The 20,958-nt window shown below is 38.2% G+C and overlaps 3 protein-coding genes across 8 annotated transcripts in view; 1 reads left to right on the top strand and 2 right to left on the bottom strand.

Annotated features, from left to right (window-relative positions):
* Positions 1–771, top strand: part of LOC309480985 (uncharacterized protein) — a 7,244-nt gene extending 6,473 nt beyond the window's left edge. Inside the window, exon 4 of one of the 2 annotated variants that reach the window (XR_014199814.1) lies at positions 1–770. This exon is cut by the window's left edge and continues 69 nt beyond it. Coding sequence is in view for 1 of the 2 variants with exons in the window: in XM_082145765.1 (XP_082001891.1) it covers positions 1–41 (41 nt within the window). In the remaining variant the exon portion in view is untranslated. The other variant, XM_082145765.1, reaches the window with a different exon arrangement.
* Positions 772–2,452: 1,681 nt separating this feature from the next.
* Positions 2,453–18,169, bottom strand: LOC309480999 (uncharacterized protein). Of its 2 annotated transcripts, XM_082145784.1 has the most exons (5): positions 17,179–18,169; positions 6,414–6,723; positions 5,543–5,766; positions 5,039–5,116; positions 2,453–4,092 (listed from the first exon to the last, which is right to left on the bottom strand). In XM_082145784.1, exons 2-5 carry the CDS (start codon positions 6,469–6,471, stop codon positions 4,084–4,086), a joined length of 369 nt encoding a protein of 122 aa, XP_082001910.1. In that variant the 5' UTR covers positions 6,472–6,723; positions 17,179–18,169; the 3' UTR covers positions 2,453–4,083. The 2 variants fall into 2 exon arrangements, 1 of the variants encoding a protein (XP_082001910.1); XR_014199819.1 differs by having other exon boundaries at positions 4,966–5,766; positions 17,179–18,168.
* Positions 18,170–18,202: 33 nt separating this feature from the next.
* Positions 18,203–20,805, bottom strand: LOC309480052 (uncharacterized protein). 4 transcript variants are annotated; one of them, XM_082144414.1, is made up of 11 exons: positions 20,743–20,805; positions 20,599–20,662; positions 19,817–19,877; positions 19,664–19,714; positions 19,532–19,576; positions 19,392–19,453; positions 19,122–19,180; positions 19,000–19,034; positions 18,853–18,909; positions 18,773–18,806; positions 18,203–18,585 (listed from the first exon to the last, which is right to left on the bottom strand). In XM_082144414.1, exons 4-11 carry the CDS (start codon positions 19,694–19,696, stop codon positions 18,365–18,367), a joined length of 546 nt encoding a protein of 181 aa, XP_082000540.1. In that variant the 5' UTR covers positions 19,697–19,714; positions 19,817–19,877; positions 20,599–20,662; positions 20,743–20,805; the 3' UTR covers positions 18,203–18,364. The 4 variants fall into 4 exon arrangements, 3 of the variants coding, with proteins under 3 accessions (XP_082000540.1, XP_082000542.1, XP_082000541.1); XM_082144416.1 differs by lacking the exon at positions 19,532–19,576 and having other exon boundaries at positions 20,599–20,799; XM_082144415.1 differs by lacking the exons at positions 20,599–20,662; positions 20,743–20,805 and having other exon boundaries at positions 19,664–20,586.
* Between the last annotated feature and the right edge of the window lie 153 nt (positions 20,806–20,958).

Here is a 20,958-nt window from a genome sequence, read left to right as displayed (position 1 = left end):
CCATGGTTTACTTTCTGGTTGATCATGTGAGGTCCTGTTAATCTCAGAGGAGATTCCTCTGTGTGATGATGATACTTTCATGAAATGTCACAAAATGCACTTTGACATTAAAGTGAGTTTGCCAGAAGGAATTGCCAATTGATAATCATTGATAATGTTATTGACTGGCCGGCCTATAAAGAGTAACAATTAATATGAAATCACAATTATTAGATTGTCACACAACACATTGTATAACAAGATGTTTCTCTGGCATTTCCTTTTACATTTTAAGAAACATTTGACATTTGTGTTTGTTTTCCAGGAGTTCTGAAATGCTATAAACCATATGAAATATGTTGCATTATATACAAACTTTAAGAGACACTGCTTTTACTTTCCTATATGCACAAAGTTTATATTAAATCAACTTGTTAGTCACTTTATCATATTTTGGGTGGAGCTAACAGGTCTTTCTCTAGTGTTGTTGTTTGTTGCATTTTATAAACCTGTCTATGTAACCCAAATCAAACCTTTCATGTTGTTTCTCTGCATGTACTAGATGTTATAATACCATAATATGAGAAGGTTAATTTAATATAAACTGTATTAAATACATTGTTTACTTGTGCCATTCATTTGTTTAAAGGGTTAGTTCACACAAAAATGAAAATTCTGTCATTAATTTCTCACCCTCATGTCGTTCGTTTTTAAACGTTCTTTCGTTCATCTTCAGAACACAAATGAAGATCTTTTTGATGAAATCTGAGTGCTTTCTGCACTGAAAAAAATAATTCATTGGATTTACTCAGTTGAATAGTAGACATTGGTTGCACACAAATTGTTTGCCTTAGTAGCCACTGACACAATTGTGTTCCATCAACACAGATTATTCATGTTTAAACAACACAGATTATTCATGTTTAAACAACACAGACTATTCACGTTCAAACAACAAAGTAAATTATATTAAATATAAATTGATAAATCTTTTCAGTGCATGAACCAATCTTAAATGCTAAGTTTACACACTCTTTCAGCCAAAGCATTTACTATTGGTGTTGCTGAATCAGTCCACAACCTAACCAAATGCTCCACTCTTCTCCACAATGGTAACCCTCTGTAATTTAAATGGTTCTAATAATTTGAATGTAATTGAACATTAAACACAATTACACACAATCAAGTCTTCCCCTTTTCTAATTTTCTCAAAAACACATAAAATAACACTTAATTTCAACATTTATTCTCTCTTAATTCAGCCATATGTAAAGCATGCTGGGAACTAACAAGCTCCGCCCAGTTTCAGTTGATGCAACACAAATCATTCATGTAATCCAACACAAATGGATTAAGTAAACTTCAATTTTACCTATATTTAAGCAGATTGAACACAATCAAATTAAGTTTGGACAAAATGTATAGCAATTGTGTTGCTTAAGCTCATTTTAATCAAGCAATTTGAACAAGCAGCAAAAATATTTTTTTTCAGTGTGTCCCTTCATTGACAGCAACACAACAACCACTTTTAACGCTTCAAAAATTTCATAAAAAGATTGTGAAACGAATCCATATGAATTGAGCGGTTTAGTCCACATTTTCTGAAGAGACTCGATCACTTTATATGATGAACAGATTGAATTGGGACACAGTTTATATGGGAATAAAAGCCTAAATTCAAAGGCCACGTCTTCGAAGTCTGCAAAGTTTGAACCAAGTGTTGTTGTTTTGGGGAATCAGGAAACAAAAAAAGAAAAAGTTTTTTGAATAATCTTAGTTGACTTCATCTGACCAGCACACGTTCAACAGGTGTTGAATACAAAAGCAATAAAAAGGCAATAACACATTTCTGCTTTAAACCATTTAATGGAAAGGCATTTTACATTTCCTAAAAATATATTTAGAGAATTAAATCTCTTTACAAAATGTGCAAAAGTTTACAAAAATACTATTAAGGAAAAATACATTTCACATATTATTTATAACATACACACACAGTATTGAACTTGGCAAGACAACAACCCTAACCTGGTGGCAAGATATACACAAGCTGGTTTAAGCATGTAAACAGTTTGAAGTTGGCACTGGGAATAAAGGACTGTACACAAACGGGATAAAGGAAACCATACTGAAATAAAATTAAATAAATAAAAATAATAATAATAATAATTATATATATATTATATATTTTTTACTTCATGTTTAAATAAGCTAAAAAGTACTACATGCACTTTTTAACCTAGTTTTAAATTATTAGCTACGGTTATGTTAAAAATCATAACAGTTGCAGTAGCTACGGCTGGGTTAGAACCGTAGAAGTAGTTATTAAAATTATGCCAATGCATTAAATGATCAAATATCAGTAGACATTTGAAAAAAGCAGGATTTTTTCCCCCAGTTTCCACCTCTGATTATAATGGTGCCATGATAAAGTTATTTCTAAAAGTTCCATTTATTCTATTTAGTTCGATTCATTTTATTTGTTGTTTTCTGGCCAGCTTATTTACCGAAATCAGTTTAAGTGATTTCAAAAGATCGACTGATAATTGGACCAATAAACCGTTATTATTTCTGATATTTATTTTTTGTCAATTTATTTTGCCCATTGTTACTATTATTGATTCGACTGGTTATAGATCAATATTGGTAGAGCTCTAATATATTCTTTCTCTAATGAAGTGCAAATTTAAAAAAAATAAAAATAAAACAGCATAAACAATTAAATCAAGTTCAAAACACTGTGGATTGGCTCACACTCTTTATAAGATAAAATACATTCATAAAAACACTTTATTTTTTTTACTCTGGACCCAATTTACTCAAAGTTTGCAGTTATTAAAAATCAAAAATGTTTTAGCTGATCTTTTAATGTGGTCTATTGAGGATTGCGCATTTCATGTGCGCAAAATGGCACATTCTATATAATTTTTTGCAGATTTCCATAATGAATATGTAATTTGGATATTCCTCTGTTTGCACACAAAATACAGGGCGATGTCAATGCAAATAGAGTATTATTACTCATTTCAGAATATTCTGATCAACTGCTGACATTAAATAGGATTTGATATCACATGTTGTTTGATAAAGTATAAATATGTTTGTGCAAATACTCTTTGATATCCACTATAGATCCATAACGTGTGCACACAATTAGGTTGATCAGTTAAAGTGCGCAAGACAATTAGTACCCTTTATTTGGGATCTTCCATAGTATATGCTTTATGCTATAACTTCAACATATACAAGCTCCAAAATGGAGGAGAGAGCTTTTTTCAGTGTGCTGTAACTTGCATCCTTCATAAGAAACAATAAGAATAGACAAAATTTAGCTTCACATTTAAGACAAGAATCATGTCAACCTGACTGTATAGCACCGAAAGACAGGGTTGTTCAGCACTTCATGGTCCCCAGTAAATTTTCATTTTCATTTACATTTAGTAATTTAGCAGACGCTTTTGTCCAAAGCGACTTACAATTTAGGACTAAGTTAAGCGAGTCATCGTGAAGAGGCAAAAACAATGCAAGAACTGCTCAAAATACAAAGTTCAGGCATTGTTCAGAGTAGCTGCAGGTGATGTTCCTTCATCCATGCCGAGATGTCCGCCAGACAGCTTGAGATCAGTGCAGCTACTGTGGGATCATCTGGTTGAAATGAGAGGAAGAGCTGTGTGTCATCAGCATAGCAATGGTAGGAGAAACCATGTGCCTGTAGGATGTGTCCCAGTGATGTAGTGTAGATGGACAAGAGGAGGGGTCCAAGAACTGAACCCTGAGGAACCCCTGTGGTCAGCTGATGTGCTTTGGATACCTCGCTTCTCCATGCGACCCTGAAGGATCTGCCTGTGAGATAGGACTCAAACCAGTGGAGGGAAGTTCCTGTGATGCCCAGAGATGAGAGGATGGACAGAACGATCTGATGATTCAGTGTCGAAGGCAGCAGACAGATCCAGGAGAATGAGGACTGAAGATTTGGAAGTAGCTTTTGCGATCCGTAGGGCTTCAGTGACCGACAGTAATGCAATCTCAGTGTAATGCCCTTTCTTGAAGCCGGATTGGTCGGTTAGTGGAGAGAAAAAGGAGGGATTTTTTGTTCTTTTTCTTTCACTTCATCTGTAATGAGAAAAATTACAAATTATCAAACAAAGTGTGTAATTATTGAATTCAACAATTCAACACATCCGATCTGTGTCACATATGAGCAAAAAAAATCAGAATTGGGTCACATTTCACTGACAGTGTAAACGAGGCCTTAGTAACAACTTGCTAGTTTGAAACTAACTCTGAACTTCATTCACTTGCACTATTAATTATTATGTCAGAAAGTCATAAACTCTAAAGTAATGCTTTACTGCATAATACACCGTTTACTCTCAGTGATCCAATAGCGGCCTTCAAAGGCGTGAGCAGAAGATGTTTAAATGTTGTGAATTTCAGTTTATCCTTTATTCTAACTATCTTTGCCTCACGTAACTAACGGTAAAAATAATTCCATAATTTTTTTTCATTAAAGACGTTACTTATGTATGACAACATAATAGTTGTTTTTATATGTAAATAACATTCAGAAACTGTATTTTAAACTAAAGTAATGAGTAAATTAATAAATACTGAAATATAAGAAAGGATATTTATTAATTATTTTATTTGACATGCACAATAGGAGCGATGTACACAGAGCTCTTAAAATATTGTTGGGTAAAAGAAGAGCTTATTGATCCAGTTTGATCTGTCTGCTATTTTATTCCAACAGTTCTCCTGATCTGAGGCTTACGTAAATATTTTCTATATTCTACATTCTACGTAGAGTTGCGCATCAGCTAAGTTTAATGGTGCAACACAGAAATATTTAGTAGTGCATAAGTTGTGCTCATTTACATCAAAACTAGGCTACGTTGTTACTTGTGCACAGCTGGTAGCATCAGCCGGATGTAAAGCTGGATGTGAAATTAGACTGGATGTAAAACACCTACACAGAATTAATACCTGTTGCACCTTCTAGACGCAGCGCTGCCTCTGTATGTTAATTCAACTAAACGTCCATCTCTCCGGGATTTACCTCCTGCTGGTTTGGCAAGATATGGTCCATCTCTCTGGGTTCTTCCTCCTGCTGGTTTTGCTCTTGGTTGTGAAACATCTGCAAATCAATATTAAAATGTATTTAATTATTGTTACAAATATAAGCGCTTCAAAAAGAACAGCAAGTGTGACAGTTCAAGTGTATATAATTCATACTATATTCAACAATAAAACATTTGAACACCAGTGAACTCTGAAAGCAGCTCATTAAGTCATCTGAAGTCATATGATATATAGATATATAGAATAAAATGATCTCAAAGCTAAAACACATGGACTAAAAGCCACAAAATATGCCAAGCCAGTAAAAAAAAAACATTTAATAATAATAATGCAAGCAGCAACAGAAGCAATGGATTACACAATAAACAATGGATTAAATGGTTTGTAAACAATGATTTATTCATCATATGACTTTTGGACATTCAAATTATCCTGTAATTTGTTGTCTTTCTAAACAAAGCTTTAAATGAGCAAAGCAAACCATGTTCCTGCTGTAATACTTCCCCGTCAGGAGATATCTGAAGGCTTTAGTTGTTTTTGCATCTCGTCCAGCTTTTTTAGCAATTATAAAATCGCAAAGTACCCCTAAAATTGCAAGTACTATTAGAGAAGCTACTATAACTCCTATAGAAATAGCCACTTCAGCTCCAGTAGATAGCAGTTCTCCAGTCTGTGCTTCAGGAACTTTGGTAGTGTGGAGTGGCTCTGTAAGATACAACAGGAACAAAAACCATTAAAGGAATAATAAAAAATAAAAAAATGTTTTTCAACTTTCTTCAAATGTTGTTCTCATTATTGAAGACTGTCATAACTGACAAGCCATAGTGAAAATGTATGACCTCTAACCCTATTATGGCCTCCTGTACCACCTAGATTACACTCCTAGCAATTATGAATAGCACTTCCACATTTAGGAAAGTAAACGGTGCGCTGTGATGCGATGGGCCACCAAGAGTAGTATTTCTATTTCTGACATACTTCACGCATATGCACTACATCCGATAACAGAACAAATGTATTTGGAAGATTTTTTCCCCATTTCTGAATGTTTACTACTACTGATACCTGAATATTTTTACCATGGTTTACTTTAATTAGACTGTTTATTTGAATTACTTGATAAAACCTGAAGCTTTTTACTTGTAATTGTTTCAGTTTGATCATATTTCTATTAATATGTAACTTTTTAAATGAGTGTGTTTCAATGGCATATTGCGGTTTGCTATAATATCAAAATTGTTATTGAGAATTGTGAAATTTCACTGGTAGTATTGACAGGTACCATGACTCTTATAATCTGTAATGTACATTTTTGGTTGCAATCAAATCAGTCAGATTTTCTAAATTCTCACCTTCATCAAGAGAGAAATTCTGTAGAAAAGGTTTTTTTTTCCCTATTTCGGAAAGCATCAAACCGATCCAAGTGACTGATGTTGTGCAGGATCAGAACCAAATATCCTGATTGATTTTTGAAGCAGTTCTCACAATCACTAGTTGTGCACTTCCCATTGTGGCAGAAGTATTGTCCAACCATCTCATTTGTGCCTCTTCTTTGCACAAACACTTGATCATCCTTTCCCAGTTGAACCATTTTGATGAGTTTCTTGCTGTAGGTTTTGCCCTCACTCATCATCTCAGCACAGGTCAAGCACAGCAGCAGCCCTGTAAACAAACAGACATGCATGCACGGTATTAAAGTGTCATGGAACACCTGACTTCAGTACAAGTCATTAAGAATAGAAACCAATAGCAACCAAAAAGTTTTGGTTTGAATCCCTTGTGAGATTTTTTTGATTTGTTTGTTTGTTTATTTATTTTCGCTAAATGTCTTCTGTGGCGTCATCCACACATGCAAATTTGGTTTATAACATAACAGCAATAAAGAGATTTTTTTAAATCAAAATGCCATGGTAGGTCAAACTAACTTTAATGAAAATGTTATTTTCATGTCATATCTGAAAGCCAGGTTATGTTTTTCCTAATATCTGTCATTATTAGCACATTTTACACATGGAGAAAACCAATCGTTTAGTCAATAATTCAAGAAGGTCCAGACTTTAAAGCTCTTGCTAACTTGTACTTGGCCATATGAAAAAGTAATATAGTTCATGTAATTGTTTAACTATGGTATTTGTTACAAAAAGGATATAATTAAAGGTAAGATCACTGATGGCTCCTCATTGCCATGCTTAGGCCAATGATATATATATATATTTTTTCTATATAATATATATTTTAATATAATATATATTTTTTTCTACCATTTCGGCAACGAGAACGTTTCTGAGCCAAATGAAGATAAAGATGTGTTCTGGTGACTGGCGTGTTTATTGAACCAATCAGATAAGAGTAAACCGAGAGTCAGAGAGAAGCTCATCTGATTGGCTACATGAAGAAGGTGGACCCGCCGTCCTCTTAGCACTTATAAAACTCAGTGAGTGAGAGAATCGTGCCAAAACTGAAAGCGCAGGTAAAAGAAAGACGCAACTGTACAAATCGGGTTATTTCAGGAACTTTTTTGCCGCATGCAGACACCAAGCCATTTAGACATTTGCAACAGTTCATTTCTTTACACAAAGTTTGATTTTACGCAATTAATCTGTTTTGCAGTTCCTGACTCTGTCGCTTTCGGTTGCAAATTGCTGTTCACAGGCCTCCAATACTTTTGGCCGTATTTGTGCTCAAACACTGTGCCAAAAGTGTAAGCGCGGAAAAATGGAAGTCAGAAGAATACAGATCCAAGGCCTGAATTTCATTTTGGAAAATGGGGGGGAAATCCCCCCTTAGGTGATTCTTATGGGGGGGGGATTTTTTATTTGAGGGGGGAGTTTAGACTTTAAAAAAAAAATTATTACATTAATCTCGCCTAAATGTTTGCTCACTCATTGCATTTTTACAATGGGGTAATTTTGTTCTTAAGAATTTACACAACTCAAGGAAGCTTGATTTCAATCTTTGAATTAAATTGAAAAAAGTAGCACAAATAAATACAATAGAATAAAGATACCAATAAAGAGAAATAAAGAGAAAAGTGTTTGGGTAGGTCTAACACTAGTATTCAGAAATACTAGAGGCTGAATAAAGTAATCAAATGTAAAATAACACTGGGTAGTATTTTAGTCCTGACTAAATTAAATACATAGGCTATTAATCCTGATTCCTTCAAATGAAAGCTATGTTTTGTTGTTTTGACAACCAAATTAATGACGGACACATATGGCTGCTGTCCCTTTAAGAGCTAGTGCACGGATCCTGTTTTCATTATACGGTCACGTGCGATTTATGCTTATTTAAGACATAACCGACTGTGTTTAGAGGATACTCACCAAGACCGAAATTGACCATTTTCGCATGTTTTTGACTGTTAAAGCGATATAATCCACGAAAAATAACTTTTGTTACCCGCGAGCTGTTTGTGAGGCGGCTTTACTCTATGTAAATGGCTCCTTCGACAACGGACCATATGCGACGGACGCAAGAGAGGACGCTGGCGTGAATGTCGCCGCTTCTCACGTCCACGTTCCCCGTTTATAAATTCGCTGATTTAATCCTGTGTTTCTGCAACCGTCAGTTACCTTGTTAACAAGTTGCCTCTATTTAATCTGTTGGCTCCGCAAGTAGCCATCAACTTCAACTTTACTGTGCGATTAGCAGCTAGTCTCCATCAACGTTACCTGGACCATCTCAGCTGACTACTACTACTGGACAAACTGTGGTCTTACCTTTGGACAGGCTACACCGGCTTCACCTCCAGTCCATCTCCGTCGTTACTGCTGACTCTACCTGGAGCGCAGCTTGCGGCTCTGCTAACGTCACTTAGCCAAGCTGGGCGCGCTCCTGGCATGGCTTTCCTTAAATACTCCACAACGGAACTAAAGAAACTCTACTCCTTCATCTCCCCGAGTTGTCTGGATGTCATAAAGTTTCTCCATATTCTGCGTCGTCCTCGTTATGTGCACAGGGCCACCCGACATAAGTTTGTCCACTCGAGTACAACTCCAGCTGTGTCGGGTGTTCGGTGCCACACTTCCGTGTTGCGACGTCATCAGAGCAATCGTCACGCAGAGCTAATCAACCTGCGTCCTCTGGCCTCTGTTGACTCGACTGCTCCCCCTGTTGCTACTTTCAACAACCAGATTGCAACTTTCATGCTCCTGAACACCCGTTCACTGAATAATAAGGCTGGATTAATACACGACATTATCATTGATAAGAAATTGGAGTTCATGTGCCTGACAGAGACATGGCAAGCTCAGCAGGATTTCCTATCACTCAACCATGCCACACCCCCAGGCTATGTTTACATCCAAAAGCCTCGCTGTCAGGGCCGTGGTGGTGGGTTGGCTGTTATTCACCGCTCTGACATCCTTGTTAAGGAGCTCCCCACAAACTCAGCAACTTTTGAATATATTCATTTTGTGTTGGCTGGGGCTGCACAGCTCCAGGTAGTCCTTGTCTACCGCCCTCCAAAAGCTTCCAACACTTTCCTCTCTGAGTTTTCTGAGTTACTCACAGCTGTCTGCCCCATGTCCCCGTCCACCATCATTATGGGAGATTTTAACATCCATGTGGACTCTAGCAGTTGCCCTTTTGCTGCTGAGTTCCTGTCTCTCCTGGACTGTTTCAATGTGTCACAGCATGTGCAGGGTCCCACACATGTCAAAGGGCATACCTTGGACCTGGTGTGTACCTTTGGCTTAACCCCTGTTCACCTCGAGTGCCTTGACCTCGCTGTGTCGGACCACCATGCCGTCCTGTTCTCTGTACCGATGCCACAACCTAAGCACCGTGCTAAACGAACAATCACATTCAGGAACATCAGGCGCGTGTCCATACCCATGCTGTCAAACATGCTTGCAACACACCTTGCCTCGCATCCTACCTGCCATACTGCAGATGGCCTTGTGGAGCACTACAATACCGCCCTCTCTCTGAGCCTGGATGCAGTAGCCCCTCTGAAGACCCGGTCCATCTCCTTCACCCAGCCAGCTCCTTGGTTCACCCCTGAGCTCCGCCTCATGAAAGCGGCTGGGCGGCGGCTTGAAAGACTGCACAAAAAATCTGGCCTTGTTGTCCATCACGAGATCTTCAAAGACCATGTCAGGGACTACAAAAAAGCTCTCTCTCAGGCAAAAACATCATACTACTCCACTCTCATCAATAATCAACAGAACCATCCCAAGCGTCTCTTCTCAACGATTAACCGTCTTCTCCGCCCCCCAGATGCCCCCCAACCCTCTGATGCTGCTGAACTCTGCTCAGAATTCAGCAGGTTTTTTCAGGAAAAGGTGGACACCATTTATCAGCAGCTTCACCAGACAGGAATTCCGTCCATTCCTGCCCATCAACCGCTGGACTTAAACTCAACTGCCTCAGTCCACCCACCACAGTGCTCTCTCTCCTCCTTTGCCGCCCTGGAACACAACCAAGTCATGGACCTGGTGTCTAAAGCTAAGTCCACCTTCTGCAAGCTGGACCCCATGCCTACTACCTTGGTAAAGGCATGTTTGCCTACTCTGTGCCCTGCCATGGCTAGTATCATCAACATCTCGCTGGTACTAGGGGTGGTCCCCACCAGCTTCAAAACTGCTGTGGTGATCCCCACACTGAAAAAGCCTGGCTTGGACCCGGATGATCCCAGCAACCACCGCCCTATATCCAACCTTCCCTTCCTCAGTAAAATTCTGGAAAGAGCTGTGGCGGTTCAGCTACAGCAACACATGTCCCACCATGAGCTTTGTGAACCCTTCCAATCTGGCTTCAGACCCCACCATAGCACCGAGACCGCCCTCATCAAAATCATGAATGACCTCCTTACAGCTGCCGATAATGGCCTCATCAGTCTCCTCATCCTCCTGGACCTCTCTGCGGCTTTTGATACTGTCTCCCACGCCATCCTCCTCAACTGCCTTCATGAATACTTAGGACTCACTGACTCTGCTCTTTCCTGGTTTCAGTCTTACCTCTCCGGTAGGAAACAATACATCACCATCAAAGACTCAAACTCAACCCCTGCTCCAGTCAATCATGGTGTGCCCCAGGGATCGGTACTTGGCCCCCTTCTGTTCACTATTTACATGCTCCCCCTTGGTCAAATCATTCGTCACCATGGACTCAGTTTCCACTGCTATGCTGACGATACACAGCTCTACATAAGCACCAAACCCTCGGCTCAGCTTCCTCCCATATCCCTTGTCGACTGCCTGCATAAAATAAAAACTTGGATGACTGCCAACCTACTCAAACTTAATAATAAGAAGACGGAGCTCTTGGTGGTGGCCCCCCCATCACTGGCTAAGAAGGTTGGTGATCTTTTCCTGGTTGTGGATGGCTATACCATCAGGCCATCCCCAGAGGTACGCAACCTTGGTGTCATCCTGGACCCCATACTCTCACTCCAGGCCCATATCAAAACCACCACCAAGTCGGCGTTCTTTCACCTCAAAAACATCTCCAGACTCCGGCCATCACTCTCTGACTCTGTGACTGAAACACTCATCCATGCCTTCATCACATCCCGCTTGGACTACTGCAATGGTGTACTGTATGGACTGCCCAGTAAGACCCTGGATAGACTGCAGTATGTCCAAAACTCAGCTGCCAGGGTCCTGACACGATCGAAGCCATGGCAGCACATCACCCCCACACTCAAGAAGCTTCACTGGCTCCCTGTCAAATCCCGCATTTCATACAAAATTCTGCTCCTAACCTACAAATCACTCCATGGACTTGCACCCCAGTACCTCGCAGATCTCCTCCACCGTTGCTCACAGCCAAGGTCCCTGCGATCCTCTGACAAGGACCAGCTTGCCACTCCTCGCACCAGGCTACGGACCTTTGGTGATAGAGCATTCTGTGTTTCTGCCCCCACCCTCTGGAACAAACTACCTCTCCACATACGTCATGCCCCCACACTGTTGTCCTTCAAAAAGCACCTCAAGGCATACTTGTTCACAGAGGCCTTTGGTCTCTAACTTCCCCCAGTTCCCACCCCTTGTAAAGCGGCCTTGGGTTTCTTGAAAGGCGCTATAAAAGTCAAAGTTATTATTATTATTATTATTATTATGTATGTGTGCAGAGAAAAAAAACATCTCTCAGACAGCGCGCAAGTACTGAATAGTTTCAAATCGCGTGAATGTTTAAACTGGTAATACTTAAAAAGACTTGCAAATGGTAAAGTTACTTATGATGCAATGCTGGCCAGATTATGCAAGTGACAATTCCGTCTATCCCAACTCCCGAAATGCGAGAGTGTATTATCGCCGCCTGCAGCGCGCTTAACGATTACCTTGTGCAACCCATTTTGAGAGACGAGAGATAGAAGACGCAGCACCGCTGAATTACTCACGCTGTTTGTGAAATTGCGTCTCGCAGACCGTTTTAAAATGACTGATTTGATTTTATAATCTGTGTGGATTAATTTACTAATACTACATGCTAAAGTGAATCAATGTTTGCGGGAATTTCCCGCATTATAAATGGGAGACCTGCGGGAATGATTACAATTATGCGCAATACCCGCGCCGAAATTCAAGCCCTGCAGATCCCATTTATGTTGCGTTAGTATGAAGTTGCAGTTTCATAATAGTAAAATAACAGTAAAATGCTGCAAATATTTTTTTCTTACACTTGAAAGGCGATTTACACCTTTACAAATCTTCTCTTGCGCATGCAAATGTAATTTACGCTTGCAATCTTATGTACACTTTCACAAATCTTATCCTTTCTTAGCGATTCTTTATGACATCATTTTACCTTCATAATAAGCAGGCTTGTCATCTAATGACTTTGGCTCAACGCTAGAGAATACCCATAATGCACTGTGGGAGTTGAGCACTGAATGAATTCCCACGTCTGACCAGGAGATGGCGCCGCAGCTGAATCATCTATCCATTTTCCAAACCACACTGGCCCAGAGGAGTAATAATCATAAGCTAGGGAGGGGCTAGCAGGTGCTTCAGCACCCCCAAGAAAGACCAAAGCACCCCGATAGCACCCCCAAAAATAATTTCTGGAAGTAATTATATTCAGGTTGTATAATATTCAGGAAGCCCTGAACCGCATGGTGAAGGAAAAAAAGAAAAGAAAACTTAATTTTGTTATTTCGAGATATCTCGTTATTTCAACATAATATCTGTTATTTCAAAATAAGTCGTTATTTCAACATAATAAGGGGACATTCTAATCTGTATTAAGCCACATTAAGCGTTCTTATAATGGTTTTCTTTCAGAGGAAAATGCTTAACGTGTTGCGTTCATATTCTGGGCTCATCTGATTTGGGCTCATCTGATTTTTATGTACATAGTAGGCTATAGCCTACTTTATTATGATTTTAGTATCATAATGATTAATAAATGCAAGCATTTAGTTTCATATTTGTGATTTTTTTTTTTTCATCTATGCTGATTATGAAAAGTGAACAGCACGAGTAAGGATGCGCAATATATCGGGAGACATGGAGTGGGTCAGACATAATTTTGACCATTTCATTAAGTTTTGTTTTGTAGAAAGCCTTTCTTTAAAGTGAATTTCGTTTTGTATAAACTGTATCTTAATTTCAACAATTTTTTTTATAAATAAGTACATATATAAATATATATTGCGCAGCTCCCCCTGTCAATGATCTACAACCCCCTCAGCACCTGCGTTAAATTCTCTGGCGCCGCCCTTGGTAATAGGTATAAATTTTCCTTTTTAATTGATTATTTAATTGTTTAATAATTTATAATAATTTAATAATATTTAATAATTAAGGTTTATATGCTAGTTTCCATGTCAGAGTTAAAGATCAGAATTTTCATTGTTACTGGAGCTGCCAGTTTGCTAAGTTTCAAATTAGTTTTATTAAAAAGCAAGCACAAACTAATGCAATAGAGGCCTATCTACAGCCCTTCCAGCACACTCAGTATCCGAATTCACTCACTAGTTTTCATTCACTCCTTCAAGTGGACTATATTGAAGTAGCCTAATGTAAGGGGATATTGAATTTCGGCAGCACAAGATGAGAACTCGTTTTTTATAATTTATTGGGTCCAGAAAGTTTCCACACTAATAAATTTGAAAACGTATATTTTGGTGGTGGTGGTGGCACAATGGATAAGACACATGCCTTTGGTGTGAGAGACCCGGGTTCAAATCCACTGAGAGACACCAATGTGTCCCTGAGCAAGACACTTAACCCCTAGTTGCTCCAGAGGCGTGCGACCTCTGACATATATAGCAATTGTAAGTCGCTTTGGATAAAAGCGTCAGCTAAATGAATAAATGTAAAATATAAATGTAAATGTAAATATTTTTCTCTCAGTTTTTATTAATGAAAACGAAGCTTTTTGAAAACGCACTCCAAAGTGGATACATTTTAAAGAACAAGTTCGGTATTTTACACTTAAAGCCCTGTTTTCAGATCGTTTCTGATGAAATACAATGGTTAAGATTGAACTTTGGACAAATGCTGCTGTCCCGAGAATTTTAGGTTTTTGTGTTAGCACCCCCCACCTCCACAATGGCTGCATAGGTGCACTGGAATAATCCTTCCTAAAACGCATTAAACTTTCGTTTACAAAGATGTGAAACTCACAGAGTGGTCAGGGGTGTTCACTGATATGCTCACACAAAAATCGCTGCAAAAGATGCTTTCCAACAGGTTTTATCGTAGTTTTTGTCCAACTCCATTGACTTGTATAGGACGTGCTGTGAGACCGCAGCACCTTTACGGTATTACTCCGCCGCTTCTTCTGCTTCTTCTGTGTATTCAATGAAATGCCAGTGGTTTGCTTGCAATTGGCAAAGGTGCATTATCACCACAAACTGGGCTGGAGAGTCTATTATTCAAGCTCTCAACGAAAGAATGTACGGGTGTGAGTCGTTTGGAAAAATAGATCCACAGTTTTACAACGAATGGTAAAACACCTGTTTGAAAGCATCTTTTGCAGCGATTTTTGTGTGAGCATATCAGTGAACACCCCTGACCACTCGGTGAGTTTCACGTCTTTGTAAACGAACGATTTTTCCAGTGCACCTATGCAACCGTTGTATAGGTGGGGGGTGCTACCACAAAAACCTAAAATTCTCGGGACAGCAGCATTTGTCCAAATTTCAATCTTAACCATTGTATTTCATCAGAAACTATCTGAAAACAGGGCTTTAAATGTAAAATACCGAACTTGTCCTTTAAAACGCCGTTTTCACGTTGTAGTGTGGACTGTGAAACCGGTGGTATTTAAAGGAGAAGTTCACTTTTAAAAAAACTTTTGCTGATAATTTACTCACCCCCATGTCATCCAAGATGTCCATGTCTTTCTTTCTTCAGTCGAAAAGAAATTAAGGTTTTTGATGAAAACATTCCAGGATTTTTTCACATATTATGGATTCCATTGGGACCCAAACGGTTCAAGGTCCAAATGACAGTTTCATTGCCGCTTCAAAGGGCTTTAAACGATACCAGACGATGAATAAGGGTCTTATCTAGCGAAACGATCGGTCATTTCAAAAATAAAATAAAAAGTTGACGTTTTATAAGCACAAATGTTCGGCTTGCTCTGTTCTGTGATGCGCGTTCGTGACGTCACGTAATACGCAATTACGTTGAAAAGGTCACGCTTGAAAAATTGAAGAAAATGTTCTTTTTGGCTTTTTAATATTAAAACACTCAGGATGCGCACACGAAATGGGCATTTTAAACGATAAACTGACACAAATACATTTGAAAATGTTTATATGGTCCTCCTTCCGCACATTTGTAAACACATCAAACTTGACCTTTTCAACGTAATTGCGTATTACGTGACGTCACGAACGCGCATCACAGAACAGAGCAAGGCGAACATTTGTGCTTATAAAACGTCAACTTTTTATTTTATTTTTGAAATGACCGATCGTTTCGCTAGATAAGACCCTTATTCATCGTCTGGTATCGTTTAAAGCCCTTTGAAGCGGCAATGAAACTGTCATTTGGACCTTGAACCGTTTGGGTCCCAATGGAATCCATAATATGTGGAAAAATCCTGGAATGTTTTCATCAAAAACCTTAATTTCTTTTCGACTGAAGAAAGAAAGACATGGACATCTTGGATGACATGGGGGTGAGAAAATTATCAGCAAAAGTTTTTTCAAAAGTGAACTTCTCCTTTAAAAACGATGACGTAAATTTAGTCATGTGACGCATATTGTAGGCCTACCAATAGATATTCATGCGTGTTGTGCCTGTTATGTGCTATTCACTTTCACACTGTTGCTAAAAATATTCTACACCACACACTCTTCATATCACAGTCCAGCAAAGATGACAGAATTTACTCACATTTGCTGTCCTGCGGTAATACATGAGAGCAGTCGCGTTTTAGACCAACATATTAATGGTGCCTGCGTGCGACCTGGACCGCATCAGTGAATGGTGAGATATTTTGCTAAATAAAATTATACTGTCAAAAGAATTGCGCGATAACTTAATTATTTTTCCATGAATCAATCTTTTGTGGGGTTTACGCATGCGCAGTAAGGTGAATTTAGCGTTTTTCATGTGTTTTTCAAAAGTTTCTCATCCACACTGAAACGTCCGAAACCGCTAACGTTAGTGTGGACGGTGCGCGTTTATAAACGAAAACGCCGTTTTCAAATGTATCCGGATTAATGTAGACGTTGCATCAGAGTTTCGAAGCTTTCCATCCTGTCACATATCCGACACATGCGCACTAAAGCTGAGTTTGACAGAGAACACATGTGCGTTTACATGCCGGTGCTGTGAGGACTCCGGAAATGGGGCAAAAAAAATTGCTGTTTCGATCGATTTATGCTTAAACCGCTTATGACCTTCTCCGATAAAGGAGGACAGGATAACACATTGACAGGACCCAGCTTTGTCGATTTATTAAGCATAATCGGGTTAAGAACGTGCATACAAACGGGTCTTAGCATGTAACGTTACAGCTAACGTTAACCTGTTAGCACATTCTTTCTATCACAGTCTATCTTTAATCGTTAATTCTATATAGAGAACCGTGGAAACAATACACCTTATATATTTAATACTACTACAATTATTATTATTTTTTAAACATATAGCGTCGTATGAGAAATGATTTTCCACAAAAATAAAAAATTATGAACACAAGCCTTACCTGCAATGAGATATCGTTGTAACAACATTTTCTTTGAGAGACGTCAAATTTCGTTGTATACCATGCAATGACAATAAAGGTAGTGATGTTACGTCTGACACCGACGCTCCGAAGCTTGCTTCAAACTCGAACGGTCCTCGCAATGAACCACTGCACTGCTTCCAAATATACGTCTCTGCGGAACAACAAGAAGGTGTTTCCCAATTATTGGGCGTTTTCCAAATATACGTCTCTGCGGAACAACAAGAAGGTGTTTCCCAATTATTGGGCGTTTTCAAACCGGTCGAGGCATTTTCCAACCATCCAATCAAAACCGTACGGAAGCCCTTTCAGAAGCGGAAATGCGTTATTATTATTTCTCGTTTGGAATTGCGTTATTATTATTTCTCGTTTTTTCTTGATTTTTACTATTATGTCGATATCGCGACAACATTTATGTCAAAATAAAATGTGTATAAAATACAGGCTACAGTACCTATTTTCGTAAAAAAAGTGTTACATTAAACTACTGAGAGATCTTTAATATGGAATTCTTTCATAAACCAAATTTCCCGTTCTTATGTTATAAGATACAGATCTTGTATATAATAGCCTGTGAGTGTGTATTATATTTTATAATATTCTCTCCTACCTGCATGCAATTTTTCTCTAAATGTAAACCTTAAAAGCTAAAAGTATTAAACATTACTTTATTACTCAACTATTTATAATTATTAAATTAGTTTTATTTTCGTTTTGTGTGTGTGTGAACAACACAACATAAATCAAGTTGTAACGGTGATTAACAAGGAAAATTAATAGCAATTTCCAATAAAGTTACCAAATCCTACTGTAAAGCAATGGTGAAAATTATTGTATTGGTCTTTCTCACCTGTATTTTTCAAAATATGATATTTATATGTAATGACTGATATTTAAGTGATATTTGTAGCTTACATTAAATGATAAAGTAAAACGTATTGACCTTTAAATTAAGGTAAAATGTGTTAACTTAGAATAATGACTCTTAGCATCATTAGCATCACTTTATTGACCGTATAGATACTGTAACCAATATGATGAAAAACTATATTGATAAATGCAGCATTCTCTACTTAATGTAATAGTAAAAAAGAGAGAATCCAATAAAATAAAATAAGCAATAAATGTGGCAAGTTCAAACATGAGGAACACATTGCATGAAACATTAGATGCTTCCTCCAGCCTCATAGAAACAGTCATCTCCGCAGTATCCTTGGAAGTCATCAGAGCCAAAGAACCCCTGCATCACACCTCTTTGCCCTCTTCCTCTGTAGCCTTCACCACAGTCTTTGTATGTAGTTTCACAATGGAGACATCTGGATAGACTGTATGGAACCCTGTACAGGTTTCTGAAATTTTCACTGAATGCCTTCCAGTTCACGACACCTGAAAAAAAAAAAACAGTTGTCAGCTGACCTCATTATTGTCTTAATATTCAACCATACATAACTGAGAAAAAACAGAGAGAGAGCTGTGATTAACCAAACAGTGACACTAATAAAACTTACTGTCCAACCACCAAAAGAGAGCCTCTCGGCGGAAACTTTCCATGCTCACAATGCTGTTGAAGCACCTGCACAGGTGAGGGCAAGGGAGCCAATTGCAACGACGCTTTGGATAAAAAGCTTCAGCTAAATGTAAATGTAAAAAAACATCACCATCTTGAAGCACAACCTCCAGTAAGATCTCACGAAGGACCAGCGGAGGAAGCTATACATGAACAAAACATAACAATCTGAACTTCTTGTGGTTATAATGATTCCCTTGCATTTTATAAATTGAGTAAGAACAAATACATGCCTCCTGTATGTTCAGGGGTTGGTCAACAGTTGCCACTATGAAGAGACAAATGAAGAACATCAGTAAATGACAGTCAACATTTACTATAAATAATAGAGCACCTCAAACAAAATAAATCCTACCAGTTTTGTGTGGCTTGTCAGTCCGCCTTCTCTTTCTTTGCTGGATTTCCATGACCGATCTTGATAAATTTATGACATAAAAACACATTAATAATACAGTATATCAAGTTTCATTGCATGAAGATATGACAACTAAAAGTCACACTAACTGTAAAGGCATTTTGCCATCCTTGTCATTATTTTTTAGAAAAGGACTAATAACAATAAAAAAGAAAGAAAGAAAGAAAGAAAGAAAGAAAGAAAGAAAGAAAGAAAGAAAGAGTCAAACACCTTGGTGGGAATTTCTCCAGCAAAAGGACAGACCACCATCTTCTTATACTTGGTATGTCTGACTAGTTGGAAAAAGCACAAGTTTATCAAAACAATTCTTAAACTTACAGAATGTTTTTTAATGAGCTTGGAAAACCCACCTCTGAAAAGTCAAATGTTCCCCCCAAGATGACATAGAGAGCATACTGCAACATGAATTATGTATTAATAACTGCACATGGATTTAATTCTGACATGGCACCTGCAGAACCAATAGTAGTCATTGATCCTACCATTAGAATGAAGACTCCACAGCTGCAAGACATCTCTTGTCGAGGTATATCCTAGATATAAGTAAATTACATATGATATCATTTTTATCTAGTACCACTAAATTCCTAATTCATTAAAAATTGCAATCACATTTGGTGTAAAATGAAACATACCCCAAGGTCCTCAGAATAGAATTCTGCCCATGTCCCAGGACACAGGCTCTGAGCAATTTCTCTGTCAAAATAAATGAAAACGTAATTTATCCAAAATATTATAGTTTTTAATAATTTTTTAATTAGATAAAATTTGCAGTTAGATTAATGTGCACAACACTTTCCTTAAAATGTATTTATAGTAATTTTTGTATATTAGTACCTATACCCCCCGGTTTCACAAACAATTTTAAAGCCTAGTCCTAGACTAAAATGTAAGTCTGAGCTGTTCCAACTGAAATAAACTTGCACTGACTGATCTTAAAATATATCAGTGCCTTTGTTTTGTCTCAAGATGAACACCAGTAATGTTTTTTTTCTAAGCATGTTTATGAAAATTATTTAAATGTCCTAATTGCACTATGGACTAATCCTGGTTTAGGCTAAACCCTGTCTGTGAAACCGGGCCATAATGTCCTGGGGACATGAATGGCACCTATTCGGTGGAATAGCCCATTAACATTTGTTTACAACTATTGTTTTCTAGTCTGACAAGCTAACTATTTTTTTTTATATTAGAATACGCCGACAGGAAAAAATTAAGCAAACTACCACTATCAACACTAAACTAACAAACTTATGCACCAAAAAGTTAGCGAATGTTTGCTAATAATCGTTAGCGATATATTGTAAGTGGCAGACCTCTTGGAGCTTTTTCTGTCTAATCATGTTGCAAGCAAATTTACACAAACTAATTAAAACGTTAACTTAGACAAAATGAGAATTTACAAAAATCCACTTACATCCATATGCAGGACAGGTGATCTCTCTCCTCATTTCACCGTTTTCTCGCTTTATCACTCATACCTGATGGGAAAAGCGTATTCAAGTAGGAATCGCCCACTCAAGTTTTAGCAAACCAGGCACAGAGGTTGGAAAACGCCTACCCAGTTGGAAAACGCCCCAAAATTGAGGCACGCCTTTTGTTGCTCTGCAGAGACCTCATTCTCAACAAATGACGTATAACTATGGTTACTGCTGATTGGCCAACGAAGTTGCCAGTAGCAGAGCCATGGGCACGCCCATTGCTCCAGCCTGCAGTTACGCTGTAACGACAGCTGGTTTCAATTTTCGTTGTTGTGTTCGGCGGACATTTGGTCCGC

The sequence above is a fragment of the Leuciscus leuciscus genome (assembly GCF_965113295.1).
Source record: "Leuciscus leuciscus genome assembly, chromosome: 18".
Taxonomy (NCBI): Eukaryota; Metazoa; Chordata; class Actinopteri; order Cypriniformes; family Leuciscidae; genus Leuciscus; species Leuciscus leuciscus.
This window is presented reverse-complemented; position numbering and strand designations above follow the sequence as displayed.

Coding starts and splice junctions, on each gene's coding strand:
- LOC309480999 (XM_082145784.1), bottom strand. CDS start 6,471: ATGCTTTCCGAAATAGGGAAAAAAAAACCTTTTCTACAGAATTTCTCT. Junction 5,767..6,413: donor GAATTTCTCTCTTGATGAAG/GTGAGAATTTAG, acceptor TGTATCTTACAG/AGCCACTCCACACTACCAAA. Junction 5,117..5,542: donor AGTATTACAGCAGGAACATG/GTTTGCTTTGCT, acceptor ATTGATTTGCAG/ATGTTTCACAACCAAGAGCA.
- LOC309480052 (XM_082144414.1), bottom strand. CDS start 19,696: ATGTCTTGCAGCTGTGGAGTCTTCATTCTAATG. Junction 19,181..19,391: donor CTGGAGAAATTCCCACCAAG/GTGTTTGACTCT, acceptor AAATTTATCAAG/ATCGGTCATGGAAATCCAGC. Junction 18,807..18,852: donor TTGTGCTTCAAGATGGTGAT/GTTTTTTTACAT, acceptor ATCCAAAGCGTC/GTTGCAATTGGCTCCCTTGC.